Below are 19,625 nucleotides of genomic sequence, written 5' to 3' on the forward strand. Positions count from 1 at the left end.
TTATATATATATATATATATATATATATATATATATATATATTATAAAAAATTAAAATATTTTTTCCCAAGGGGGTTGGAGCCGCGCAGATGACGATGGCGCGTACTCCCACGGCCCTTTCCTTCATCCCCCCAGTGTCATTTTTTTTATTTAAATAATGACTCAGACACTGGCGCCCGCATAGGGGAAGCCGCTCGCAGAGGGGTTGCGGCTGCAACCGAAGATGGCTTCGAACCCTTCGTCCCCCATTGTCATTTTTTTTATTTAAATAATATCTCAGACACTGGCGCCCGCATAGGGGAAGCCGCTCGCAGAGGGGTGGCGGCTGCAACCGTTACGGCTTCGAACCCTTCGTCGCCCATTGTCATTTTTTTTAAAAATAATATACACTGCCAGTTGTCAGCCCGCAAGGGTCTCCAGACAGTTGCGATTAGAGTCTGTTAAGGTCGGTTCACTCCATCAGTCTTCCAGATCGCTTCTAGAAATCCATGTTTTTACTGATTCTGGGAATCCCTTCCAGCTGACTAGAAGACGTGTAGGAAGACGCTTGTGGATTTTATTAATTAAATAAGTGCCTATATACTTCGTCACTTGAATTTCTTGAGAATAAAAACCGCCCTTGATTTCATTTCCATCTAGATCAGACAAGTAGTATGTTCTAGGGTAACTGTTGCATATTTTTATTACCTTAAAAATTTCGTGGGACCAATTTACGGAATAACCTTTTGCAAATAAATCCTTATTTCTTGAGATACGTACATGATCTCCGACACTAGCTTTATGTCGCCTGTGATATATTTTTTTCACAACATTGTAAACCGTTTTAAGAAGAGAATTATCTTTCACCTCGTTGGGGCTCATACCGATAGTCCTATGAAATCTGCCGTTGTATATTTCCATAACTTTTGGTAAGAGCGGTAGCCATTTAAAGTTTCCCTGAGAGCTCATTTCCGTAAAAAAAAGCGATTTTAAACTTCTAATGAAGCGTTCAACTACCGAGGCCTTCAGCTCGCTGTTGGTTGAATAATGGTTGATTCCGTGTTCTTTCATCAATGTCTGAAATCTTCTGTTATAAAATTCGGTACCACGGTCTGAGTGCACGTGAGTGAAACCTCCAGAATCCTTTAGAATACGTTTCATAGCTAAAGCCACAAGCTCCGCAGTTTTTTTCAGTACCGGAACCGCGTAAGCCCGCTTGGAGTAAACATCAATCGCAACCAATATATATCTGAATCCTTTATTCGCGTGGTGATAAGGTTGCATTTCCACCAAATCAATCTGTAAAAGATCCATTAGTGATTACACGTCTCCGAGGAAAGACTTTGTGTGCGCTTTTGTGAAGTTCAAGCGCAATACCGCGTCTGGCAGTCATTTTTTTTTTTACTTAATTTTTTTAATGTAGCCAGATTCAATGAGTTCTTCTAGTATGGCCAACACTTCATTTGAATGGCTCGTGTTCCCGGATTGTTGCGATGCAAGTAATAATCTAAGCCGATCACATAATTCATTTACCGAGTTCCAGTAAACATATTCCTTTCGACGATTTAAATCTAGTTTTTCAACTTAACCACTGCCTTCATGGGAAGCAATGAGAGGACAAAGATCCTTAATGAGCCCAAACTTTTCATGATCGGTGTTTTTATAACGTATGAATGACGCATCATTCCTTTTATAACACGCGCTAGTAGACCGCAGCAAGCGTGTGTATTGACGCAATGCAGCTTCTGAATACACCTTAGGTTCTTTCGAAAACAATAGCTCATATAATCCCGGCGAAGGTTGTATTAGTTCATCATCTATGCGAAGTAAATTATTAGGTAGGAAAAAAACTTCCGTATTTCCCAAGAACCAGCGATTCTTGCTTTGTAAATTCCGTAGGTCGTATCGTTTATTTTAGAATTGAATGCGGTTAGGTAGGACCGGGCTTCCTCACCCAACGGCTCACGTGACGCAGCCGAGCGTTTACCGGAATGAACAATCAGTGGTAAATCATCATCATCATCATCTTCTTCACCTTCGCTAGAGAAAGTCTTAATCTCAGGTTTAGCGATAGGTGTAGCGGATTCTTTTTTCACCTCCGCCGATAAATTATCCGCGGCAGCAGAAGAACTCTCCAGACGCGATGTGATCGGTTTGAATACCTGTTCATTAACTGCATCCCGCGCCAGGCACGCGCGTTTGGCCAGCAAATATTTTTCACGAACGTTTTGTATGACGTGATGGAGCTTTCTTGCTTCTGAAGCCATGACTGACTCATGTCAGCGTAAATAGAGGCTTTTATACATTAAGTATGCCTTTGAAGCGCAGTAGCTGTAGTTGGTATAATGGGAAGCTCAACCGGTACGGTAATACACGGAAGCGATACAGATGGTACACCAGACAAATTCAGCGACTGACCTCTTAAAACCGGAAGCGGAGTCGAAGATGGTCTTACACCAGACAAATTCAGCGACTGACCTCTTAAAACCGGAAGCGATACAGATGGTACACCAGACAAATTCAGCGACTGACCTCTTAAAACCGGAAGCGATACAGATGGTGACTGTGCCGGCTGGTTTTCAGGTCTGTCCGCTAGCTTCCTTCCCAATAGGGTATACAATAGGTCTAGACGATTTCTCATTGCATTCAAGCTTTGATTAACGATATGTTGAAACTGAGAACATGAATTAGCTCCACTAACGAGACTATATACTTTATCCTCAAAACTCGATAGAGTCTCCTTAATAAATTTAGCATTATCTTCGCGTAGAGAACTCATCAAAGTATTAATTTGAAATTCCATACCGGACACTATTTCCTTACTTACAAGCTTCGGTTGCTCGCCCACTAGTGTTAAAAACTCTGTAAACGTCGCGCGATCCGTGGCATCAACCTGCCTTAGGTACGCAGTCGTATCAGATTGTTTTTCGTTTGTAGACACCAAAGCATTTTTGATTGCTTCAAAGTGTTGTTTGTGTATATATAAACCCTCGTGTTTAGTCAGAAAAATATTCTTTAGCTCGCTAAAGTTCCTATTGCAACCACCACTTGACAGAGCCTTCAACAGCTCTAGAATCTTGGCAAATGACTCGCGCGTATCGCTATCTGCCTGACGCAAGTAACTTCCCATTCCCCTCTGCAAGTCACGTGACGAGCTAACGAGATCCTTCACATCCGTAAAAATAACTTTCAGCTCATCACTACTGACAGATACCAGATTTTTCAACTCGTGTAAAACTTCCTTCTCGGGTAAATTTCCTCGAATTTTATCTAAAACATCTGTACTCTTCTTTTCAAACTGATGTAGATACGTTAGCAAATTCTTATTAAGATCCTGTGCGTATGAGAGACTGTTTTTTAGTAGACCAAAGTCTTTTTCTAAATTATTCGCCATCGTACTAATTGCATGTGCGGTGGCACCGGAAGCTACATCTACGTAATTCTTTGTGGCAGCATCTGCCGCGTCACGTGGATCGCCTACATCGCGCAAACGTTTCCCGCCAACCTGACAGTGCCCATCTTCCGTAAGAGTCAGACATGACTGTCGCCGACGTTTATTCCCGCCGCTCCCAAATTTGGAGATGCCCAAGTTCATTCTTCACGAAGGTAACACTATGAAGTGATCGAAGCCACAGCGATAACGACCTTTTTGTAAAGGAAAATCCTTACCTATTACTAGGAAACCATAACCATCATTGCTATTCCAACAGCGAGCACAAACATCTTTAAATTTATCGAATGACATGTCGGTTGTGACGTGCTCGTGGTAAACATGTTGAAGATTTAGAAGATCCATTTTAAATAAAATTATCAAATTAGCATTATCCCGAACCAACTGTTTTCGGGTTTGGCTATACGTTTGAATTAAATAAAAACAATCGCACAAGAAATGTCGCCCCATGGAAAAATACTGTTGAACTATTGCCTGTTTTTCACACCCGATGTCATCGAAAATTATAATCGAATTTGGTAGCACTTTGCTTGGCGGCACTACCTCTTCATTTTCACGAAATAGAAAAAATTTAATACCTTGAACATGAGACAATACCTGCGCCAAACGTTTATATTTTGGTTGTTCTATGCTCTTGCTATACAAATAAATATTCTCGAAATGCACTCCGTTAGGATGTTGTATAAGCGAAAGTAAAATACATGTTTTCCCGCTGTTTGAAGGTCCGGCAATTATACATCTTATGGTATTCGGCAACAGCGGTCCGTGGCGTTGTTCCCGTTTGCTTATCAAATCATCGTGAATAATTTTGATCGGAAGACTGTCATGTTGAGGGATTACTTCCATCGTTACAACTGAAGCGTAAAAAGTATAAAACCGTCTTATTTATACCCCTCAAAGTCATTACGCTGATATGCGTCGAGCTGGAAGGAGGGTGAAGGGTAAAGGTCTTATTAACTCTGCCATAAATAAATTACCTTTCGAGCTACATTTGCCAACTTATCAGTACTGTGGACCCGGTACAAAACTTGAAAAACGTTTAGCACGCGGAGACCCAGGCAAAAATCAATTAGATAGAGCGTATAAAGAACACGATATATCATACGCAAAGAGTAACGATTTGGAGAACATACATCAAGCGGACCGTATTTTAGCACTTAAAGCTAAACAAATTGCACAGAACCCTCAAACTAAGCTAGGTGAAAAGATCGCGGTTTGGAGCGTAAGTAAAATAATGAGTGTTAAGCGTAAACTAGGAGCCAGCATAAGAGTCGCAAAGAAAAAGAAAAAAGAAAAATAAACGTGATAAAAAGGGCGGTGTTATACCATTTCTATTTCCAGCTCTGGCAGCGCTCGGTTCTTTGATCGGAGGCGCAGCCGGAATCACAAAGAGCGTGACAACCGCTAATAATCAGACTAAATTGTTGCAACAAAATGCACAACATCACAGACGTATTCAGGCCTTAACAAATCGAAGCAAAAATGGTGCGGGGCTTTTTTTACGACCATTCAAAGCCGTTGGAGGAGGCGTGGGAGGACGCAGCTGCCGCAGCCGCCGCAGCCGCCGGAAGCGAAAGGGGGGACAGGGAAGGGTGGGACACTATTAACCCTCCTGCCACACGACCTCACGCGGGGAAGGGTTGCTCTCGCCGCAGCGACTAAGAAAGCAGTAAAAAAAAATGAGGAAAGGGTGATTTTAGCCTTGCCTCACAGACCGCTAACTACGACGGATTTAGAAAATGCGGTATTCAAGTTGAAAATCAAAAATTTCCGAGGTGTTTTCATGAGAGATAACTTACCTTTAAAACTGAAACAGTACGAGTGCGGGATAATTAATCTAGACGTATCGACAGGAAAAGGAACTCACTGGGTTGCATATAAAAAGTCTGGCAGCACTGCGCTGTATTATGACAGCTATGGCGACCTCAGACCGCCTCCGTAAGTAAGAAAGTACCTGAAAGGCACGATGTTAAGTTACAATTATGATAGACAACAGACGATCAAATCGTGGAATTGCGGTCATTTATGTTTAAGATTTCTCGTGTCCGCGTATAAGAAGCAAAATAAATAATTTCAAACAGCACAGATACACCAGCCATTGACGCGTCCAGTCTATACCAGAGGGCAACCTATCCTGGTGATCCATACTGTAGTGCAAGCTAACCTGAAATGTCAATTTCACTTATATTAACGGGAAAAAATTCTGAATTACGGTCCGTATATTTTCCACCCCTTGACCTTACGAATGGAGAGTGGCAGATTGGGCTAATCGACTTTCAAACATACCATTCCATTCCGAACGTTGACGAAAAAAACAACAAATTCCGTTTTTCTAAAAACAATGGTCCTGTGTCTCAAATTATTCTTCCCGTCGGAAGTTATGAAATTTCAGATTTGGAAAGTTACATTGGAGATCTGTTACCACACGATGCGACATTTATTTTGAGAGGCAACCCTAATACATTGCAATGTAATATGCATTGTAATTACGATATCAATTTTACAGGAAGCGATACGATCGGAAAAATGCTCGGTTTTGAACCTAAAATTTACGTGGCAGGTCGAATGCATGAGTCAACACAACCGGTCAATATTTTCCCTGTATCGGTCATACGTATAGATACAAATATCGTGGGCTCCAGCTATTTAAACGGACAACCTAGCTTGACCATACACGAGTTTTACCCCAGCGTCCCGCCTGGTTATAAGGTTATCGAAGTACCTAAATCTGTCATATACGTTCCGGTGATCGTTAAACGAATACACGAGTTGTCTGTGAGGATATTCGACCAAAACGGGAAGCTCATTGATTTTAGAGGCGAAGAAATAACGTTACGTCTGCATTTAAAAAAAATATGGGAGTGAATTACTTTGGCATTCATAAAGGCTCCGGCGGTTTCGAAGGCAGACCCAGTAGTCAGCGAGACGCCAAGCGGTTAACACGTAAAAATATACGCTTTCTCAAGAAACTAGGATTCAAAGTATTCCAAAATGGATTCCAGCATTCTCCAAGTCGACCAGCCAATTCAATTTGAAAATGATATCACGAAAACGGAAATACATAGCTACCGGCCATTCATTTCGGGTCCTTATGATTTAAATTCCGAGATACGTATCGCAATCCAGAATTCTGATATTTATTGTCTGCCTTGCAAAAGCCTGTTAAGAATCCGCGGAAAATTTGTCAAACCGGATGGCCAGGCCGCTACATACGCAAAAATTGTCAGAAATGGAATTTTACACATGTTTAACAGAATTGCGTACGAGGTAAATTATTTACAGATAGATGAATGTCGCGACGTTGGATTAGTCACTACCATTAAAAAATATCTTTCGCTAACGCCCAGTGAAAAAGCCGTTTCCAAGATGGCCGGCTGGGGCTTGTCTGAAGACTAAAGTGTACCCATTAATGCAAACGGCGATTTTGAAATATGCGTGCCTTTGAGTCATCTCATGGGATTTTTCGAAGATTATAAACACGTTTTAGTTAACGTTCGACAAGAATTAGTGTTACTTGTTTCAAACTCTCAGAACAACGCGGTGTTAGACACGGCAGCGCAACCGTTGCCTGTGAAACTAACACTCACGAGCATAGATTGGCTAATGCCTCATGTAACCGTTTCTACCGCACAGAGGATTCGTTTGCTTAAAATGGTTGAAAAAGGAAAAAACATAGACATTGCTTTCCAATCCTGGAGCCTCGAAACATATCCGGCCCTGCCGCAATCTCAATCGGTACATTGGTCCGTGAAAACATCATTTAATACGGAAAAGCCTAGATATATAACAGTCACATTTCAAACGGGTAGGCAAAACAACGTCGCCGGTGATAAATCAAAGTTTGATCATGTTGACATTAAGAATGTGAAAGTTTTTTTGAATTCGGAATCCTATCCATACACAAACCTGGATAGTAATTTTCCTAATGATAGCTATCTGCTGGTGTATAACATGTACGCGGAATTTCAAGACTCATATTACGGTCGTCAATCATCACCACTTCTCGATCCGGAGAAATTTAAAGATATGGCTCCTCTCTTTGTGTTTGATGTGTCTAAACAGAACGATAAGATGATTGGAGGAGTCGTGGATTGTAGAATAGAAATTACCACAACGAGAAATATTCCCGTCGGCACTCAAGCATTCGCACTAATTCTGCACGATCGATTGGTTTCGTATAACCCGAGAGACAAATCTATTAAAATTCTAATGTAATGTAAGTGATAACGCAGTTTTCCCTGGGACGTCATGCTGTATGCCAACCTCCAGGGATGCTACTCTCAGCACGGTTTCGTCTTAAAAGAGATAAGCCTGGCTAATGACGAAGGGGAGATAATTACGAGAACATTTCAGCCGCCATACTCGTGGAAGTACCTCCACAGAAATTACCAGAGAACAAATTCTTGGTTAACTAGACATTTCCACGGCATCCATTGGGATGACGGTCTGTTTCCGTATACTTCGTTGCAAAACATCCTGTCAGGACACATCAGCGGAACCGTAATGGTGGCAGGCGTAGAGCAAAAAAGGTGGCTTGCAAAGTTGTGTAAAAAACATGTTAATATTCAGGATGCTCAGACCGAGCTCGGATGTCCGTCACTGAAAGAACTGAATAAAATGTATACGCAAGATAATAGCCGTGCACGGCCCGTTACGTCACGACATAACGCCGCGCTGCTTAGGGCTTGGGCGTTGGAGCATTGCCAAGCGACGCCAGACCCTGCTTGCTTCCCCCCCGATACTATAAATTGAAAGCGTTGCTCGTAGGGAGGGGGAGCCCGGTGGGGTGGCCACCCTCGGTGCTATAAATGGAACGCGTCGTTCATAGGGGAGCCTAGTCACCCTCCAAGCCACTCTTCGTACAAATGCAGTTTAATCCGGAAACGCTGTATCGGGATGTGTTGCTCGGCTGCGGTCGGGTGAACTTCGAGACGGCGGACGGTCGGCAGTGGTTGCACGTGTGCACAACTTTGGGACACCTGGTTCGCGACGACGCAGACGAGGAAGTGATAGAGCTGCCTTGCACTCAGCAAAACTGCAGCGTAAGACTCCTACGTCCGGACACACACCTCCCATGCTCTCCGGAAGCTCTGCTCGTCGAGGCCGCAGATGAGGTGGTGCAGGTGTGGCCCGGCCAGGAGCAAGGTTTTGTTGAGTTCGAGGTGCATCGTCCCAACGGCACGGTGGTTGCCTGGAGTGAATCGTGTGATTTAATCACACATGCAACATTCCTCGACGGGGGCAACCACTCGAGTGTGCCGTGCAACCCGGAAGTCTGCGACATCCCAACACCGGTCGGCTCCGACGACTAGGAGAAGGACGGCCGCCGTCGCGGCTAGACATCAGCCGCCAGCCTCCAGCCGCCAACCACCACCCGCCCGCCCGCCCGCCCGCCAGCTGCCACCCGCCCGTCTTCGCCAGTAACAGCTCCGGTGAGTGACGTTCGCCATGTTCCCACCCATCTGGGGCCGAGACCCCATCAAGACCAAGAGAGAAAAGTCTAGACACATCCGCGGGCCGTATCCCGCAGGCTTAAGACTAGCTTCCGGTGAACATCTGGACGTTCCCATGCCGCTGTTCGAGGATGTTCGTTATTTAGATACTAACCCAGACAATTGTCAGACGATGGTTTTAGTGATAATCAAAGTGACCGAAACTTCTATGACATTCCTATTTCTTTGGCTTCGCGCCGATGGCGAGAAAAAGCGAAGAAACACAGAATAGCGGATCCTAGGTTAACTCACACTTTACCGCAGCTAATGTACGACTGTCAAGAAACTAGATATCTTTACGTGCATTCTAGCCTGCACTGTGTCGAATACCGTGTTAGATATTACGACATTGAGAATGATTGTGAACGTATGCCTGTATACTTTGAATCGTGTCGCGATAATATCCATTATCGCATGTGTTGGGATAAATCATTCCCATATACTACCATGAGACTGTTAACATCGTTTCACTGTGAAGATAAGAACTGTTACGTGCACTTATGCCATCCGCTGGCTAAACATCCAACAACCGTTGATGAACTCAGGACCTCTAGAGTTAAAAATGATGAAACTTTCATAGAGCGCTGTACCGGAACCGATCATTGTCGGAAGAAAACGTACGATGTTTTGTTGGGAGACGATGACGACCTGAACACACCGTGTGTAGGACACCTATGTCCTATTTACTGTGCAAAAGTAATAAAAGAGTCAAACTTTTCAGTGTATAAATCATTACCTCTTGCGCCATATGTCGGATTCAAGCTATCGACGAAACGTAAACTTTTCTAAAAAATAAAATAAATAAACCATGAACTGTTGTGAGTCAGCGTGTTGTAACACCCTCTGTGAATACATTGCAAGTTTATTTATGGAAGCCATACGTATAATTGCTAAAAGACAAACAGAGTCTCAGCTCAGTGTGGAGTGAGCCTCGGTCGAGTAAACATGTCGTTTAATCCGGGTAACCATTATGAAAACCTGTCTCGTGGTTTATCAATGGTGGAGTACTCAATCTGGAATAATGGCATCCTGAAGAACTATGTGGAGAGTTGTGACGATCACTTTCACACTGTTCAGATTATAAACCCGGACACTAACGATTTACCCCTGGAAGTTAATCAGTGCATTCGTACGGACGTTGTGCAGTTAATTACATGCGAAAAGACACGCCATTGCCTTGCAGTGTCGACGAAGTCTACAATCACGCCTTGCAAATGCCAGAACTGCATTCACCCGACTGTGCATCAGCTATCATCGAGCCTGCGAAACCAGCGCGCAAGAAATGTCAGCGGAGAGTGCCCGCAACGTATGCACCGCGCAAGACTCGAACCCGAGACCTCAACCATCTGGGACCCGTCAGTCAAGATGGTGATCACAACATTCAGCAGAACCAGCACGAAAGAGACCTAAGCAATGCCAAAATAGCCCTACGTACTGTACTCATAGAAATGTATAACAAACTGTAAGTTTTATGACTTGTGCTTTATTAATTTAATACGTGGTTTTTGTGGAAAAAACCTCTTCATATAAATGTTTTGTTGTAATTTAAAACACACATAAGTGTGGTCTAATATGAACAGTAATCTACGTATGATTGGACTCTGATTAAAGAGTCATCATTTTTTTTTAAAATTTAATACGTTGTTTTGTGGAAAAAAAAAAAAAAAAAAATTTTAATGTAATTTTATTGTTGTAATTTAAAACACACATAAGTGTGGTCTAATATGAAAAGTAAATATGTACTTTTGGACTCTGATTAAAGAGTCATAATTTATTTTTAAATTTAATACGTCGTTTTGTGAAAAAAAAACGTTTTAATGTAATTTTATTGTTGTAATTTAAAACACACATAAGTGTGGTCTAATATGAAAAGTAAATATGTACTTTTGGACTCTGATTAAAGAGTCATAATTTATTTTTAAATTTAATACGTCGTTTTGTGAAAAAAAACGTTTTAATGTAATTTTATTGTTGTAATTTAAAACACACATAAGTGTGGTATAATATGAAAAGTAAATATGTAATTTTGGACTCTGATTAAAGAGTCATAATATTTTTTTTAATTTAATACGTCGTTTTGTGAAAAAAAAAACCTCTTCATGTAATTTTTTATGTGTATAATTTATTTATTGTATGAGGAGTGGTTTGAAGAGTGACTTTTGAATAAAAACTGTAAATGTTATTACTTGTTAGATTATTTGAATACTAGCCTGTTCATTGTGTTACTGGGGTGAGATCCGTCTGGAGGGAGGGGTGGTAAGTTGTAAAAAAAATAACCAGACGCAACGCGCTGCGGAGTGAGGGGTTCCCAGAGTAAAAAAAATACGCTGGCAGCCATCTTGAAAGATTAGTTACACATATAAATGTCACAGACTGTGAGGGAACACAGTCTCTGATCAGTCGTCGCACTGCTGCTGCCGCACTGCTACCTCGACGAGCAGAGCTGCGCCTCCTGTTTTTTCCAGCAAAGGTAAGATAGATAGATACAATTTACTGTAAATGTATTTACTAAGCTGTTTGAAATGTTAGGATGTTATTGTTATCATTTTGAATGGAAATATTCTTTTTTTCATTTAACATGAAAATAATATCTTACTAAGCTGTTTGTAATGTTAGGAAGATATTATTATCATTTTGAATGGAAATATTCTTTTTTTTTCATTTAACATGAAAATAATATTAAACTTCAACTTTCTTCACCTTTTACTACCACACAATGTTTTCGCATTTACCATTTATAATTTATTATCGTTTCCTATTTCATTAATACGTAAAAATTTTTTTTGTTTTTTAGAAAATATTTCCATCTAGAGATATTCTCTAAAAAATTTATTTTAAAATCTTGCAAACGGATGGGAGATTTCGTGTACAATCTAACATAGTTTTCTGAAGAAAAAAAATTAATTTAAAATTATTATGTCAAACCTATACTCCATAAATACGTCTACTAAATTTTATTCTTTTCTTTTTGTTTTAGCTTTGTGCTCACTGTTGAACGTAATTTCCCTCTCTCTCTCTTTCTTTATTTTCTATCTCTTTTCTCTTAATATGTCTTCCCGTTCTTCTTCCCCCGAGGCAAAGCGACTCCGTCTTAATGAAGCTGGGCCTTCTATCCCTGACTCTCGCGATGGTGGGCGGGGGTCAGGGGTGGAGTTGGTGCAGTGGCCCGACGTCTTGCCTCGCCTGGAGGGTGTTACCTTGAACACTGCATTTGCTAACAAGATAGTGTACTTTCGAATTGGAAATGATATTGAAAATGTCGATCCGGACTTGGACCGGTTTCTACAGAGATGTAGGGTTTCCTTTCTGGACTTAACTAACAAATTAATTCGCCCCTTTAAAGTTTACGTTTCACTCTCGGCTTCATTTGTTAAGGAATCTGCGGAGGGAAACGAGAGTGAAACTTTTCATTTCACAACTCACTCAACCGCGATACTGCACTCTGATGAGGTAGGGGAAATCTACGATTCAACATTCATTCCGGAAATCAATAAACACGTTAGTGATTTCGGTGCGCGTGGCAGTGGCTGGGCTCTAAAAAGATTGATTAACATGGATGTACATGTTTCAAGCTATAGAGTTTTCACGGTTGGCGCAGCGCACACGAAATTGCCGGCGTTTTTGTACAATAGGAAAGCTTGTGTTAACATTGAGTGTCCCGAGCAGCACTGTTTTCTGTATGCTGTCATGGCAGGTGTGTCGACGGTGGAAGGCAATGTTACTCGAGCCACTTCGTATCCAAATCCACTCGTGTATTTTAATACGAATGGCTTGACGTTTCCCTCCACTCTGCATCAGATTAAAACATTTGAGAGGAACAATGATATTTCCATTAATGTTTACGCTTGCGCAGATTCTAAGGGGAATATCGTTGACGAATGTTTTAGTGGCAAATCTGAATCCTCGATCCAGCCTCTTCGCGTATCCTCTGAGCGAAGAGAGAGACATGTAAATATATTGGCGATTCGTTCGAGTGGCGCGACAGAGCACCTACATTTTGTTTACATAAAGTCAATGTCCAGATTATTGCATTCACAATTGTCCAAGACGCAACATAAGAAATGGATTTGCGAGCACTGTCTTCAGTATTTTACAAGCGAAGACAGATTAAATTCACACAATGTTCTCTGCAGCCAGCATCAAGCAGTGCGGACCTGTTTCCCTACAGAAGAGAACAAGTATTTTCAATTTACAAACTTTGTAAAACAGGACCGCCTAGGCTTTATTGCGTACTGTGACACTGAGTGTTACCTGAAGCCTTTCTCCACCTGTTTGCCCGGTGACGAGTCTTCTAGCACTACGCGGGTAAACGAACACGTGCCTTATGCATGTAGCATTTTGTTAGTATGTGGGTACGATAGCTCTTTGACCAAGTATGTGCAATTCGAGGGTGATAATTGTATTGCTGAAATGATCGCAGAATTAGTTTCAATGACACAGTGGGTTTGCGATATTTATTCAAAGATCATTACTATTAAGACACCGACCCCGGCCGTCTCTGCAAGGCTTGCGAGTCAAACACATTGCCATATCTGTCAGAAGGTATTGGCTGGGCAGACGGTGCTCAATCACTGCCATTTGACTGGTGAAATACGTGGTTATGCCCATTCTAAATGCAACATGGCTTTCAGGTTGCAAAAGAATCAACTCGTCGCGGTTTTTCATAATTTGCAAAATTACGATGCCCACTTTTTAATGCAACATTTAGTTTCGCGGCGGATTGCACAGCCGGACGGTTCCTTCGTTGTGGAGAACCCCGGCAGTGTCAAAGTCCTTGGAGTTACAATGGAGAGCTACAAGTGCATTACAAAATACATACCCATTTCAGATAATGCGCAAGGAGGCATGCGCACTGTGCGTCTTAGATTCATAGATTCACTTAACTTTTTAAATTCATCTCTGGAAACTCTCGCTGGCAATCTCACGCCAGATAAATTGAAAGTCACCTGTTCAATGTTTCCAGATGACGCACAGTTTCAGTTAGCTACTCGTAAAGGTGTGTTTCCCTATGATTTTGTTAAATCTAGTGAACAATTGTAGACTGCCTCGCTACCCCCTAAGGAAGCGTTCCATAACGTAATGAGTGGCACGGACGTGAGTGATCTGGACTATACTCACGCTCAAAATGCTTGGGACGTCTTCCATTGTGCCACATTGAAAGAGTACGCACTTAGTTATCTTAAGGTGGATACTTGTTTGCTGGCCGACATATTCGAGTCGTTTCGTTTCGTTTGCTTACAATATTAATCATTAGATCCTGCCCATTACATTACCGCTCCCTCGCTCGCATGGGATGCACTTTTATTTAAAACCGGTGCGCGTCTTGAGCTGATAACCGACCCGGATATATACCTCTTCCTAGAGTCCGCCGTTCGTGGAGGTATAACAAACGTTAGTCGACATCACGCGAAAGCCAATAATGTTCACATGTCCACTCACGACCCGAGCCTTCCGTCTTCGTACATCTGCTATTTCGATGTAAACGCTTTGTATGCTCACACAATGTTAGATAAACTTCCTGTGGGCAAATTTGAGTGGGTTCCCAGGGATGAGTATGCGAGTTGGGATTTCAACGCCATTGACATAGATGGCGATACGTCATATTTCGCGGAAGTGGATTTGACCTTTCCCGATGATTGTCACGACCGCCTATCAGATCTGCCTCTCGCCGCTGTGAATGGCGTACCGCCAAACGGGGGAATGAGTAAATTATTGTTAACTCTCGCGCCGCGAAATAATTATGTTGTCCATGCTAAAACACTGCGGCACTACGTTCGGTATGGGGCGGTCATCGGCCAGGTTCACCGCGTGCTGCGGTTTGAACAGGCTGCCTGGATGAAAGATTACATAACCTTTAATGCTGAGCGTCGTGCCCAGGCTGCGAATCCCTTCGAAAAATCGTTTTTTAAGTTACTATCGAATGCTGTGTACAGTAAAAGTTTAGAAGATTCTAGAAAACACAGAGACATTCGCATCGCTTCGTGTTACGAAAGTATTTATGGGGCAGCCGAGCTGATTGGTCGTCCGACATTCAAGGCTCGGCAAATCGTCGATGAAAATCTAGTTCTCATAGAGTTGCAGAAAGGTTCGATAACCTTCGATAAACCTTTGTACACGGGTGTCGCCATTTTAGATTTGTCAAAATTGATTTTATACGACTTTCATTATAACTACATGCAAAAAAAATTCCCTCCACAGTCTCTGCATCTCTTGTACTCGGACACTGATTCGATAATTTACCACGTTCAGTGTGATAACGTTTACGATTCCATTCGACCCGACTTAGCTTCACGTTTCGACACGTCAAATTATGCGCCAGGTAATGATCAACGCTTCCCCTTAGTCAACAAGGGTGTAACAGGGGTGATGAAAGATGAAGCCGCTGGCAAGATCATTACAGAATACGTGGGTCTTCGCCCGAAACTCTACGCATACAAGATGGAGGATGGTTCTTGTATGCGTAAAGCGAAAGGAGTTAAGGCCAACGTAATCCGATCACTTCTGTTCCCTCATTACCTGGATTGCTTGCTTAAAAATTCCCGGATTCTAGGCAGTCAATACCATTTCCGTTCGCGAGGCCACGCCGTGTTTATGGAGCGAGTGAACAAGGTAGCACTGTCTTCAGGAGACGATAAGCGTTGGCTTTCTGAAGACGGTGTCAGCACATTACCTTGGGGGCATAAAGATCTGTGTCCTTTTAAAACTCGTGCCTCACCCGATCCCTCCTAATAATTGTACATATTTCCATTTTTTTCCTCTGATTACGTTCACCAGTGAGACGAACACTGCTGACGTAACCTCCGAGCAGTGGTTGCAGGAACACAACAGCGCTCACCACTCCTCCCCTGCTCGGAGGGGCTTCAAGTGTATATATATATATGTGTGTGTGGGGGGGTTGAAGGCAAACAACAGCGCTTCTTCCGCCTCCCCCCACACACAAAAGAAAAAAAACTTATCCCGAGAGGGGTGTGTTCACCTCCCCCCACCGCGCCGCGCCATGATCCTTTCCATTATGCATGTGGAGAGAAAAACCGTCGTTATGTTAAAGAAAATGTGTAGAGATGTTTTTGAAAAAATATATATATTCCCTGTTACCATGATAGCTTGCATATTATTCAATCTATCATGATTTAACGTAAAAATAAAAGTTTGTTTCAAGTTGCCTCTCAAAGTATATTCAATCTATCATGATTTAACGTAAAAATAAAAGTTTGTTTCAAGTTGTCTCTCAAAGTATATTCAATCTATCCTGATTAAATGTAAAAATAAAATATTCCCCTGTTTTTTTTTTTTTTTAAGTTTACATAAATCGTCCTCTTGATAGGATGCCTGAAACTTGTGTGACGTTCTACAGATCTCCCCAACCACAGACAAATGGAACGGATCCCATCAGCTTTGGCGGCCTCTTTCTTCGAGGAAGAGGTGGAGGAGGGGACCAGTATACCAGCCGACATTGCGGCGGCCTTCTTCGCAGAAGACCTGCTGGAAGGGCCGTCATCTCCCCCTCCTCCTCCTCCAACACCGCCGGCCAAGACTTCGCCGCTGCTGTTGGTGGCGGGCCCCTCTGGGACATGTCCCTGGGGTCGTCCGCTAACAGCCGACGAAAAAAGAGGGGTCCGGCTACCTGCTACGAAGCAGCAGGTGCCAGCTCTGCCTAGCGGCAAAGTCGTGGCCAAACTGATGGCTATGGACGCCCAGCGGGGTAAGGGAGGGGATAAAAAATAAATTTTTTTTTTAAACGAAGTAATATCGTTGTGTTGACTACATTATTTCAATACCCATTATGTGTTACTTGTGGCTGGTAACTTAGTATGCAGAAAATTGGTAATACGTGTAAAGAACTATGCGGTCATGGTAGACTGCTGTTAAGGTTTAAAACTCGTTTTGTTTGGAAAAATAAACGTACTATTTAATATAATTTTGTAGCAATGCGCTACTTGTAAAAAAAATGCTGTGTGAAAAAAATATATACATACATACATACATACATTGATTATAGTTTAACAGAAACATTTACGTAAACGAGACTATGGCAAAATATTATTATTATTACAAGTTACTTTTACCTGGTATTAATCAAATGGCAGGTACAGGTAACTAACACACCAGGTAGACGTAATATTTTTTTTAAGTGTTGGAGAAATATATATTTTATCTTTGGAAGAAATTACATTTGTATACAGTTCTCTTCGGCTGCAGCCGCCACCCCTCTGCGAGCGGCTTTTCCTATGCGGGCGCCAGTGTCTGAGTCATTATTTAAATAAAAAAAATGACACTGGGGGGATGAAGGAAAGGGCCGTGGGAGTACGCGCCATCGTCGTCTGCGCGGCTCCAACCCCCTTGGGAAAAGATATTTTAATTTTTTTTAATATATATATATATATATATAATGCCTATAAATTCACAATACAATAGTTTTTTTTTTTCTTTTAAATGACAAGTGACGTAATAAGCATACTTTTTTTATCGATCCTACCGAAGTTGGCTCACAATCGATTAGTCAATCCCAATCTTGCGCTGGGAGCCGGTGGCGCCATACATACTATTTTCACCTACTACACCCCACACCCCCCCGTTTGAATTCGCTGAAATACGTAAAGTATAATTTTTTTTTATCATCACGCTATAAGCATAAGTAATGCCTATAGCTTTTTTTTATTTATTATTATAGACAGACATGCTACACACCAAATTAAGCATACTATAACTATACTGGTCTAGTACTATAAGAAAACATGGCTACACTTCAGTGTGTTTTTTTTCTTCAAAATTTGGAATCTACTACTACTACTACTACTATGACTACTACTACTACTACTACTACTACTACTACTATAGTCCTAGAGTAGTGGCTGCCGAAATAATACTTTTTTTTATATTCAAACTTGAGAAATGAAAAAAAACAATGACTATAAATGGGGAAGAAAAAAAAGATGGCGGCCTGGTATGCTGTGCTACAAGATGGCGGCCTGGTGTGCTATGCTACAAGACGGTGGCCTGGTATGCTGTACTACAAGATGGCGACTTTCAGCAATCGATTGTCATACATATAATATTATTTAATTTTTTTTTTCAAAGTTGGCTGTTCTGGTTACTTCCTAGCAGTCGAAATTATTATTTTTTTTTCCAATGTTGAAATAAACATGGCGGCCGCTCCGTTTTTTAAATTTCCCGCTTAGCACTATAAAAATATAAAACATGGCGGCCGACTAGCAGCCGACACTATACATTTTTTTTTTCCCGCCGTTTAAATTGGCCGACTAGCACTATTAAAAAAATAAACATGGCGGCCGCATAGCAGCCGATGCGCCTCGTTTAAATTTACCGCTTACCACTATAAAAAAATAAACATGGCGGCCACCCGTTTTTAAATTTCCCGCCGTTTAAATTTGCCGACTAGCACTATAAAAAAATAAACATGGCGGCCGCATAGCAGCCGATGCGCCTCGTTTAAATTTACCACTTACCACTATAAAAAAATAAACATGGCGGCCACCCGTTTTTTTAAATTTCCCGCTTAGCACTATAAAAAATATATACCTTCTCTTTAAAAAAAAAATATTTTATAAGCATATATACAACATCTGAAATTATTTTCTCCAACATGGTCTCGTGGTCCTGTGGTTAGCGTGACGGACTAAAGATCCAGAAACGAAGGTTCGAAACCAACCGTCGCCCGCCCTCACATTTTTATACTTGTAAAAATAATTCCGGCGCGCGACACTAGCACTACCTGCCTTCCTCATTTACAAACATACATACACACACACACACACACACCCTCACCATCCACCTCCCCCTCCGCAACGAACCCGCCCGAAGTTACCCGACGAGATATATCGATCCTACCGAAGTTGGCTCACGATCGATACACCCAACCCCCCTCCAAGTGACGTCACCAACACAGACAAGCACCTGTCAGACAAACACCTGTCAGACAAGCACCTGTCAGACAAGCACCTGTCCTTTGTTTATAGTGTCCCAGAACCGGCGTGCTCCCCCTACTATGGACCTCACTCTTTTGCATTTGCTGCCATGGTGCCTTCCTTCCCATCAGGCAGCCCCACTGGGCATGTTCCTGTTCTGGGCATCTCTATTGAACATGCCCTTGTACTTGGCACGCAGAACACCGTAGGCAATTTCCTGCTTCTTGAACCTGCGAATTGCCTCCCTCATTAATCCCATTGTCACATTGCTGTCCTTGTTTCGGTTTCCTCCCACGATCCGGGCAGTCACGCTGGACATGCAAAACAGTACACTCTTCTCCTGTCCAATCTTGTTTTCACAATTGTCCTCTCTGGGATTTCCTACCCTGATTCAGGCAGTCGCGCTGGATGTGTCCTAGTTCTTTACAGTTGAAGCACCATGGGCTTCCTCTTGTTCTTCGAAACTGTGAACCATTCAAAATTCATTCCTTAATGACCCAAGTATAATCTCTTCGTTTTAGTACTTGAACTGCCATTACTTTGTTCTAAGGTTCTATCACAGCCTACCTCGCACTGAAGCTGATGTTTCTTGAGGCAATGTAGGCAACTTTGATTTGCAGGGCATAAACAAGAGCATCGCATATATTTTTGTGGCGGGCCATAAGTAGAGTTTGCTGAACCTTCACATCTCTGAGTCCGTCTATAAACACACTAGTGGCTAGCTGCTAGTGGAACTATGTTGGTGCTTCTGGGTAGGCGAGGTGCATGAGTCACTTA

General features: G+C 42.2%; 1 protein-coding gene across 4 annotated transcripts in view; it reads left to right on the forward strand.

The window, feature by feature from the left end:
- Nucleotides 1-19,625, forward strand: part of LOC134527595 (protein PTHB1) — an 82,630-nt gene that overhangs the window by 35,853 nt on the left and 27,152 nt on the right. For 3 of the 4 annotated variants that reach the window (XM_063360412.1, XM_063360411.1, XM_063360414.1), the window contains one exon: nt 16,277-16,624. The exons of the other annotated variant lie outside the window; for it this stretch is intronic. In XM_063360412.1, coding sequence (XP_063216482.1) covers nt 16,277-16,624 — 348 coding nt within the window. The remainder of the gene's footprint in view (nt 1-16,276; nt 16,625-19,625) is intronic. 4 annotated transcript variants of the gene reach the window in all.

This window comes from Bacillus rossius, chromosome 1 (assembly GCF_032445375.1).
Source record: "Bacillus rossius redtenbacheri isolate Brsri chromosome 1, Brsri_v3, whole genome shotgun sequence".
Lineage (NCBI taxonomy): Eukaryota > Metazoa > Arthropoda > Insecta > Phasmatodea > Bacillidae > Bacillus > Bacillus rossius.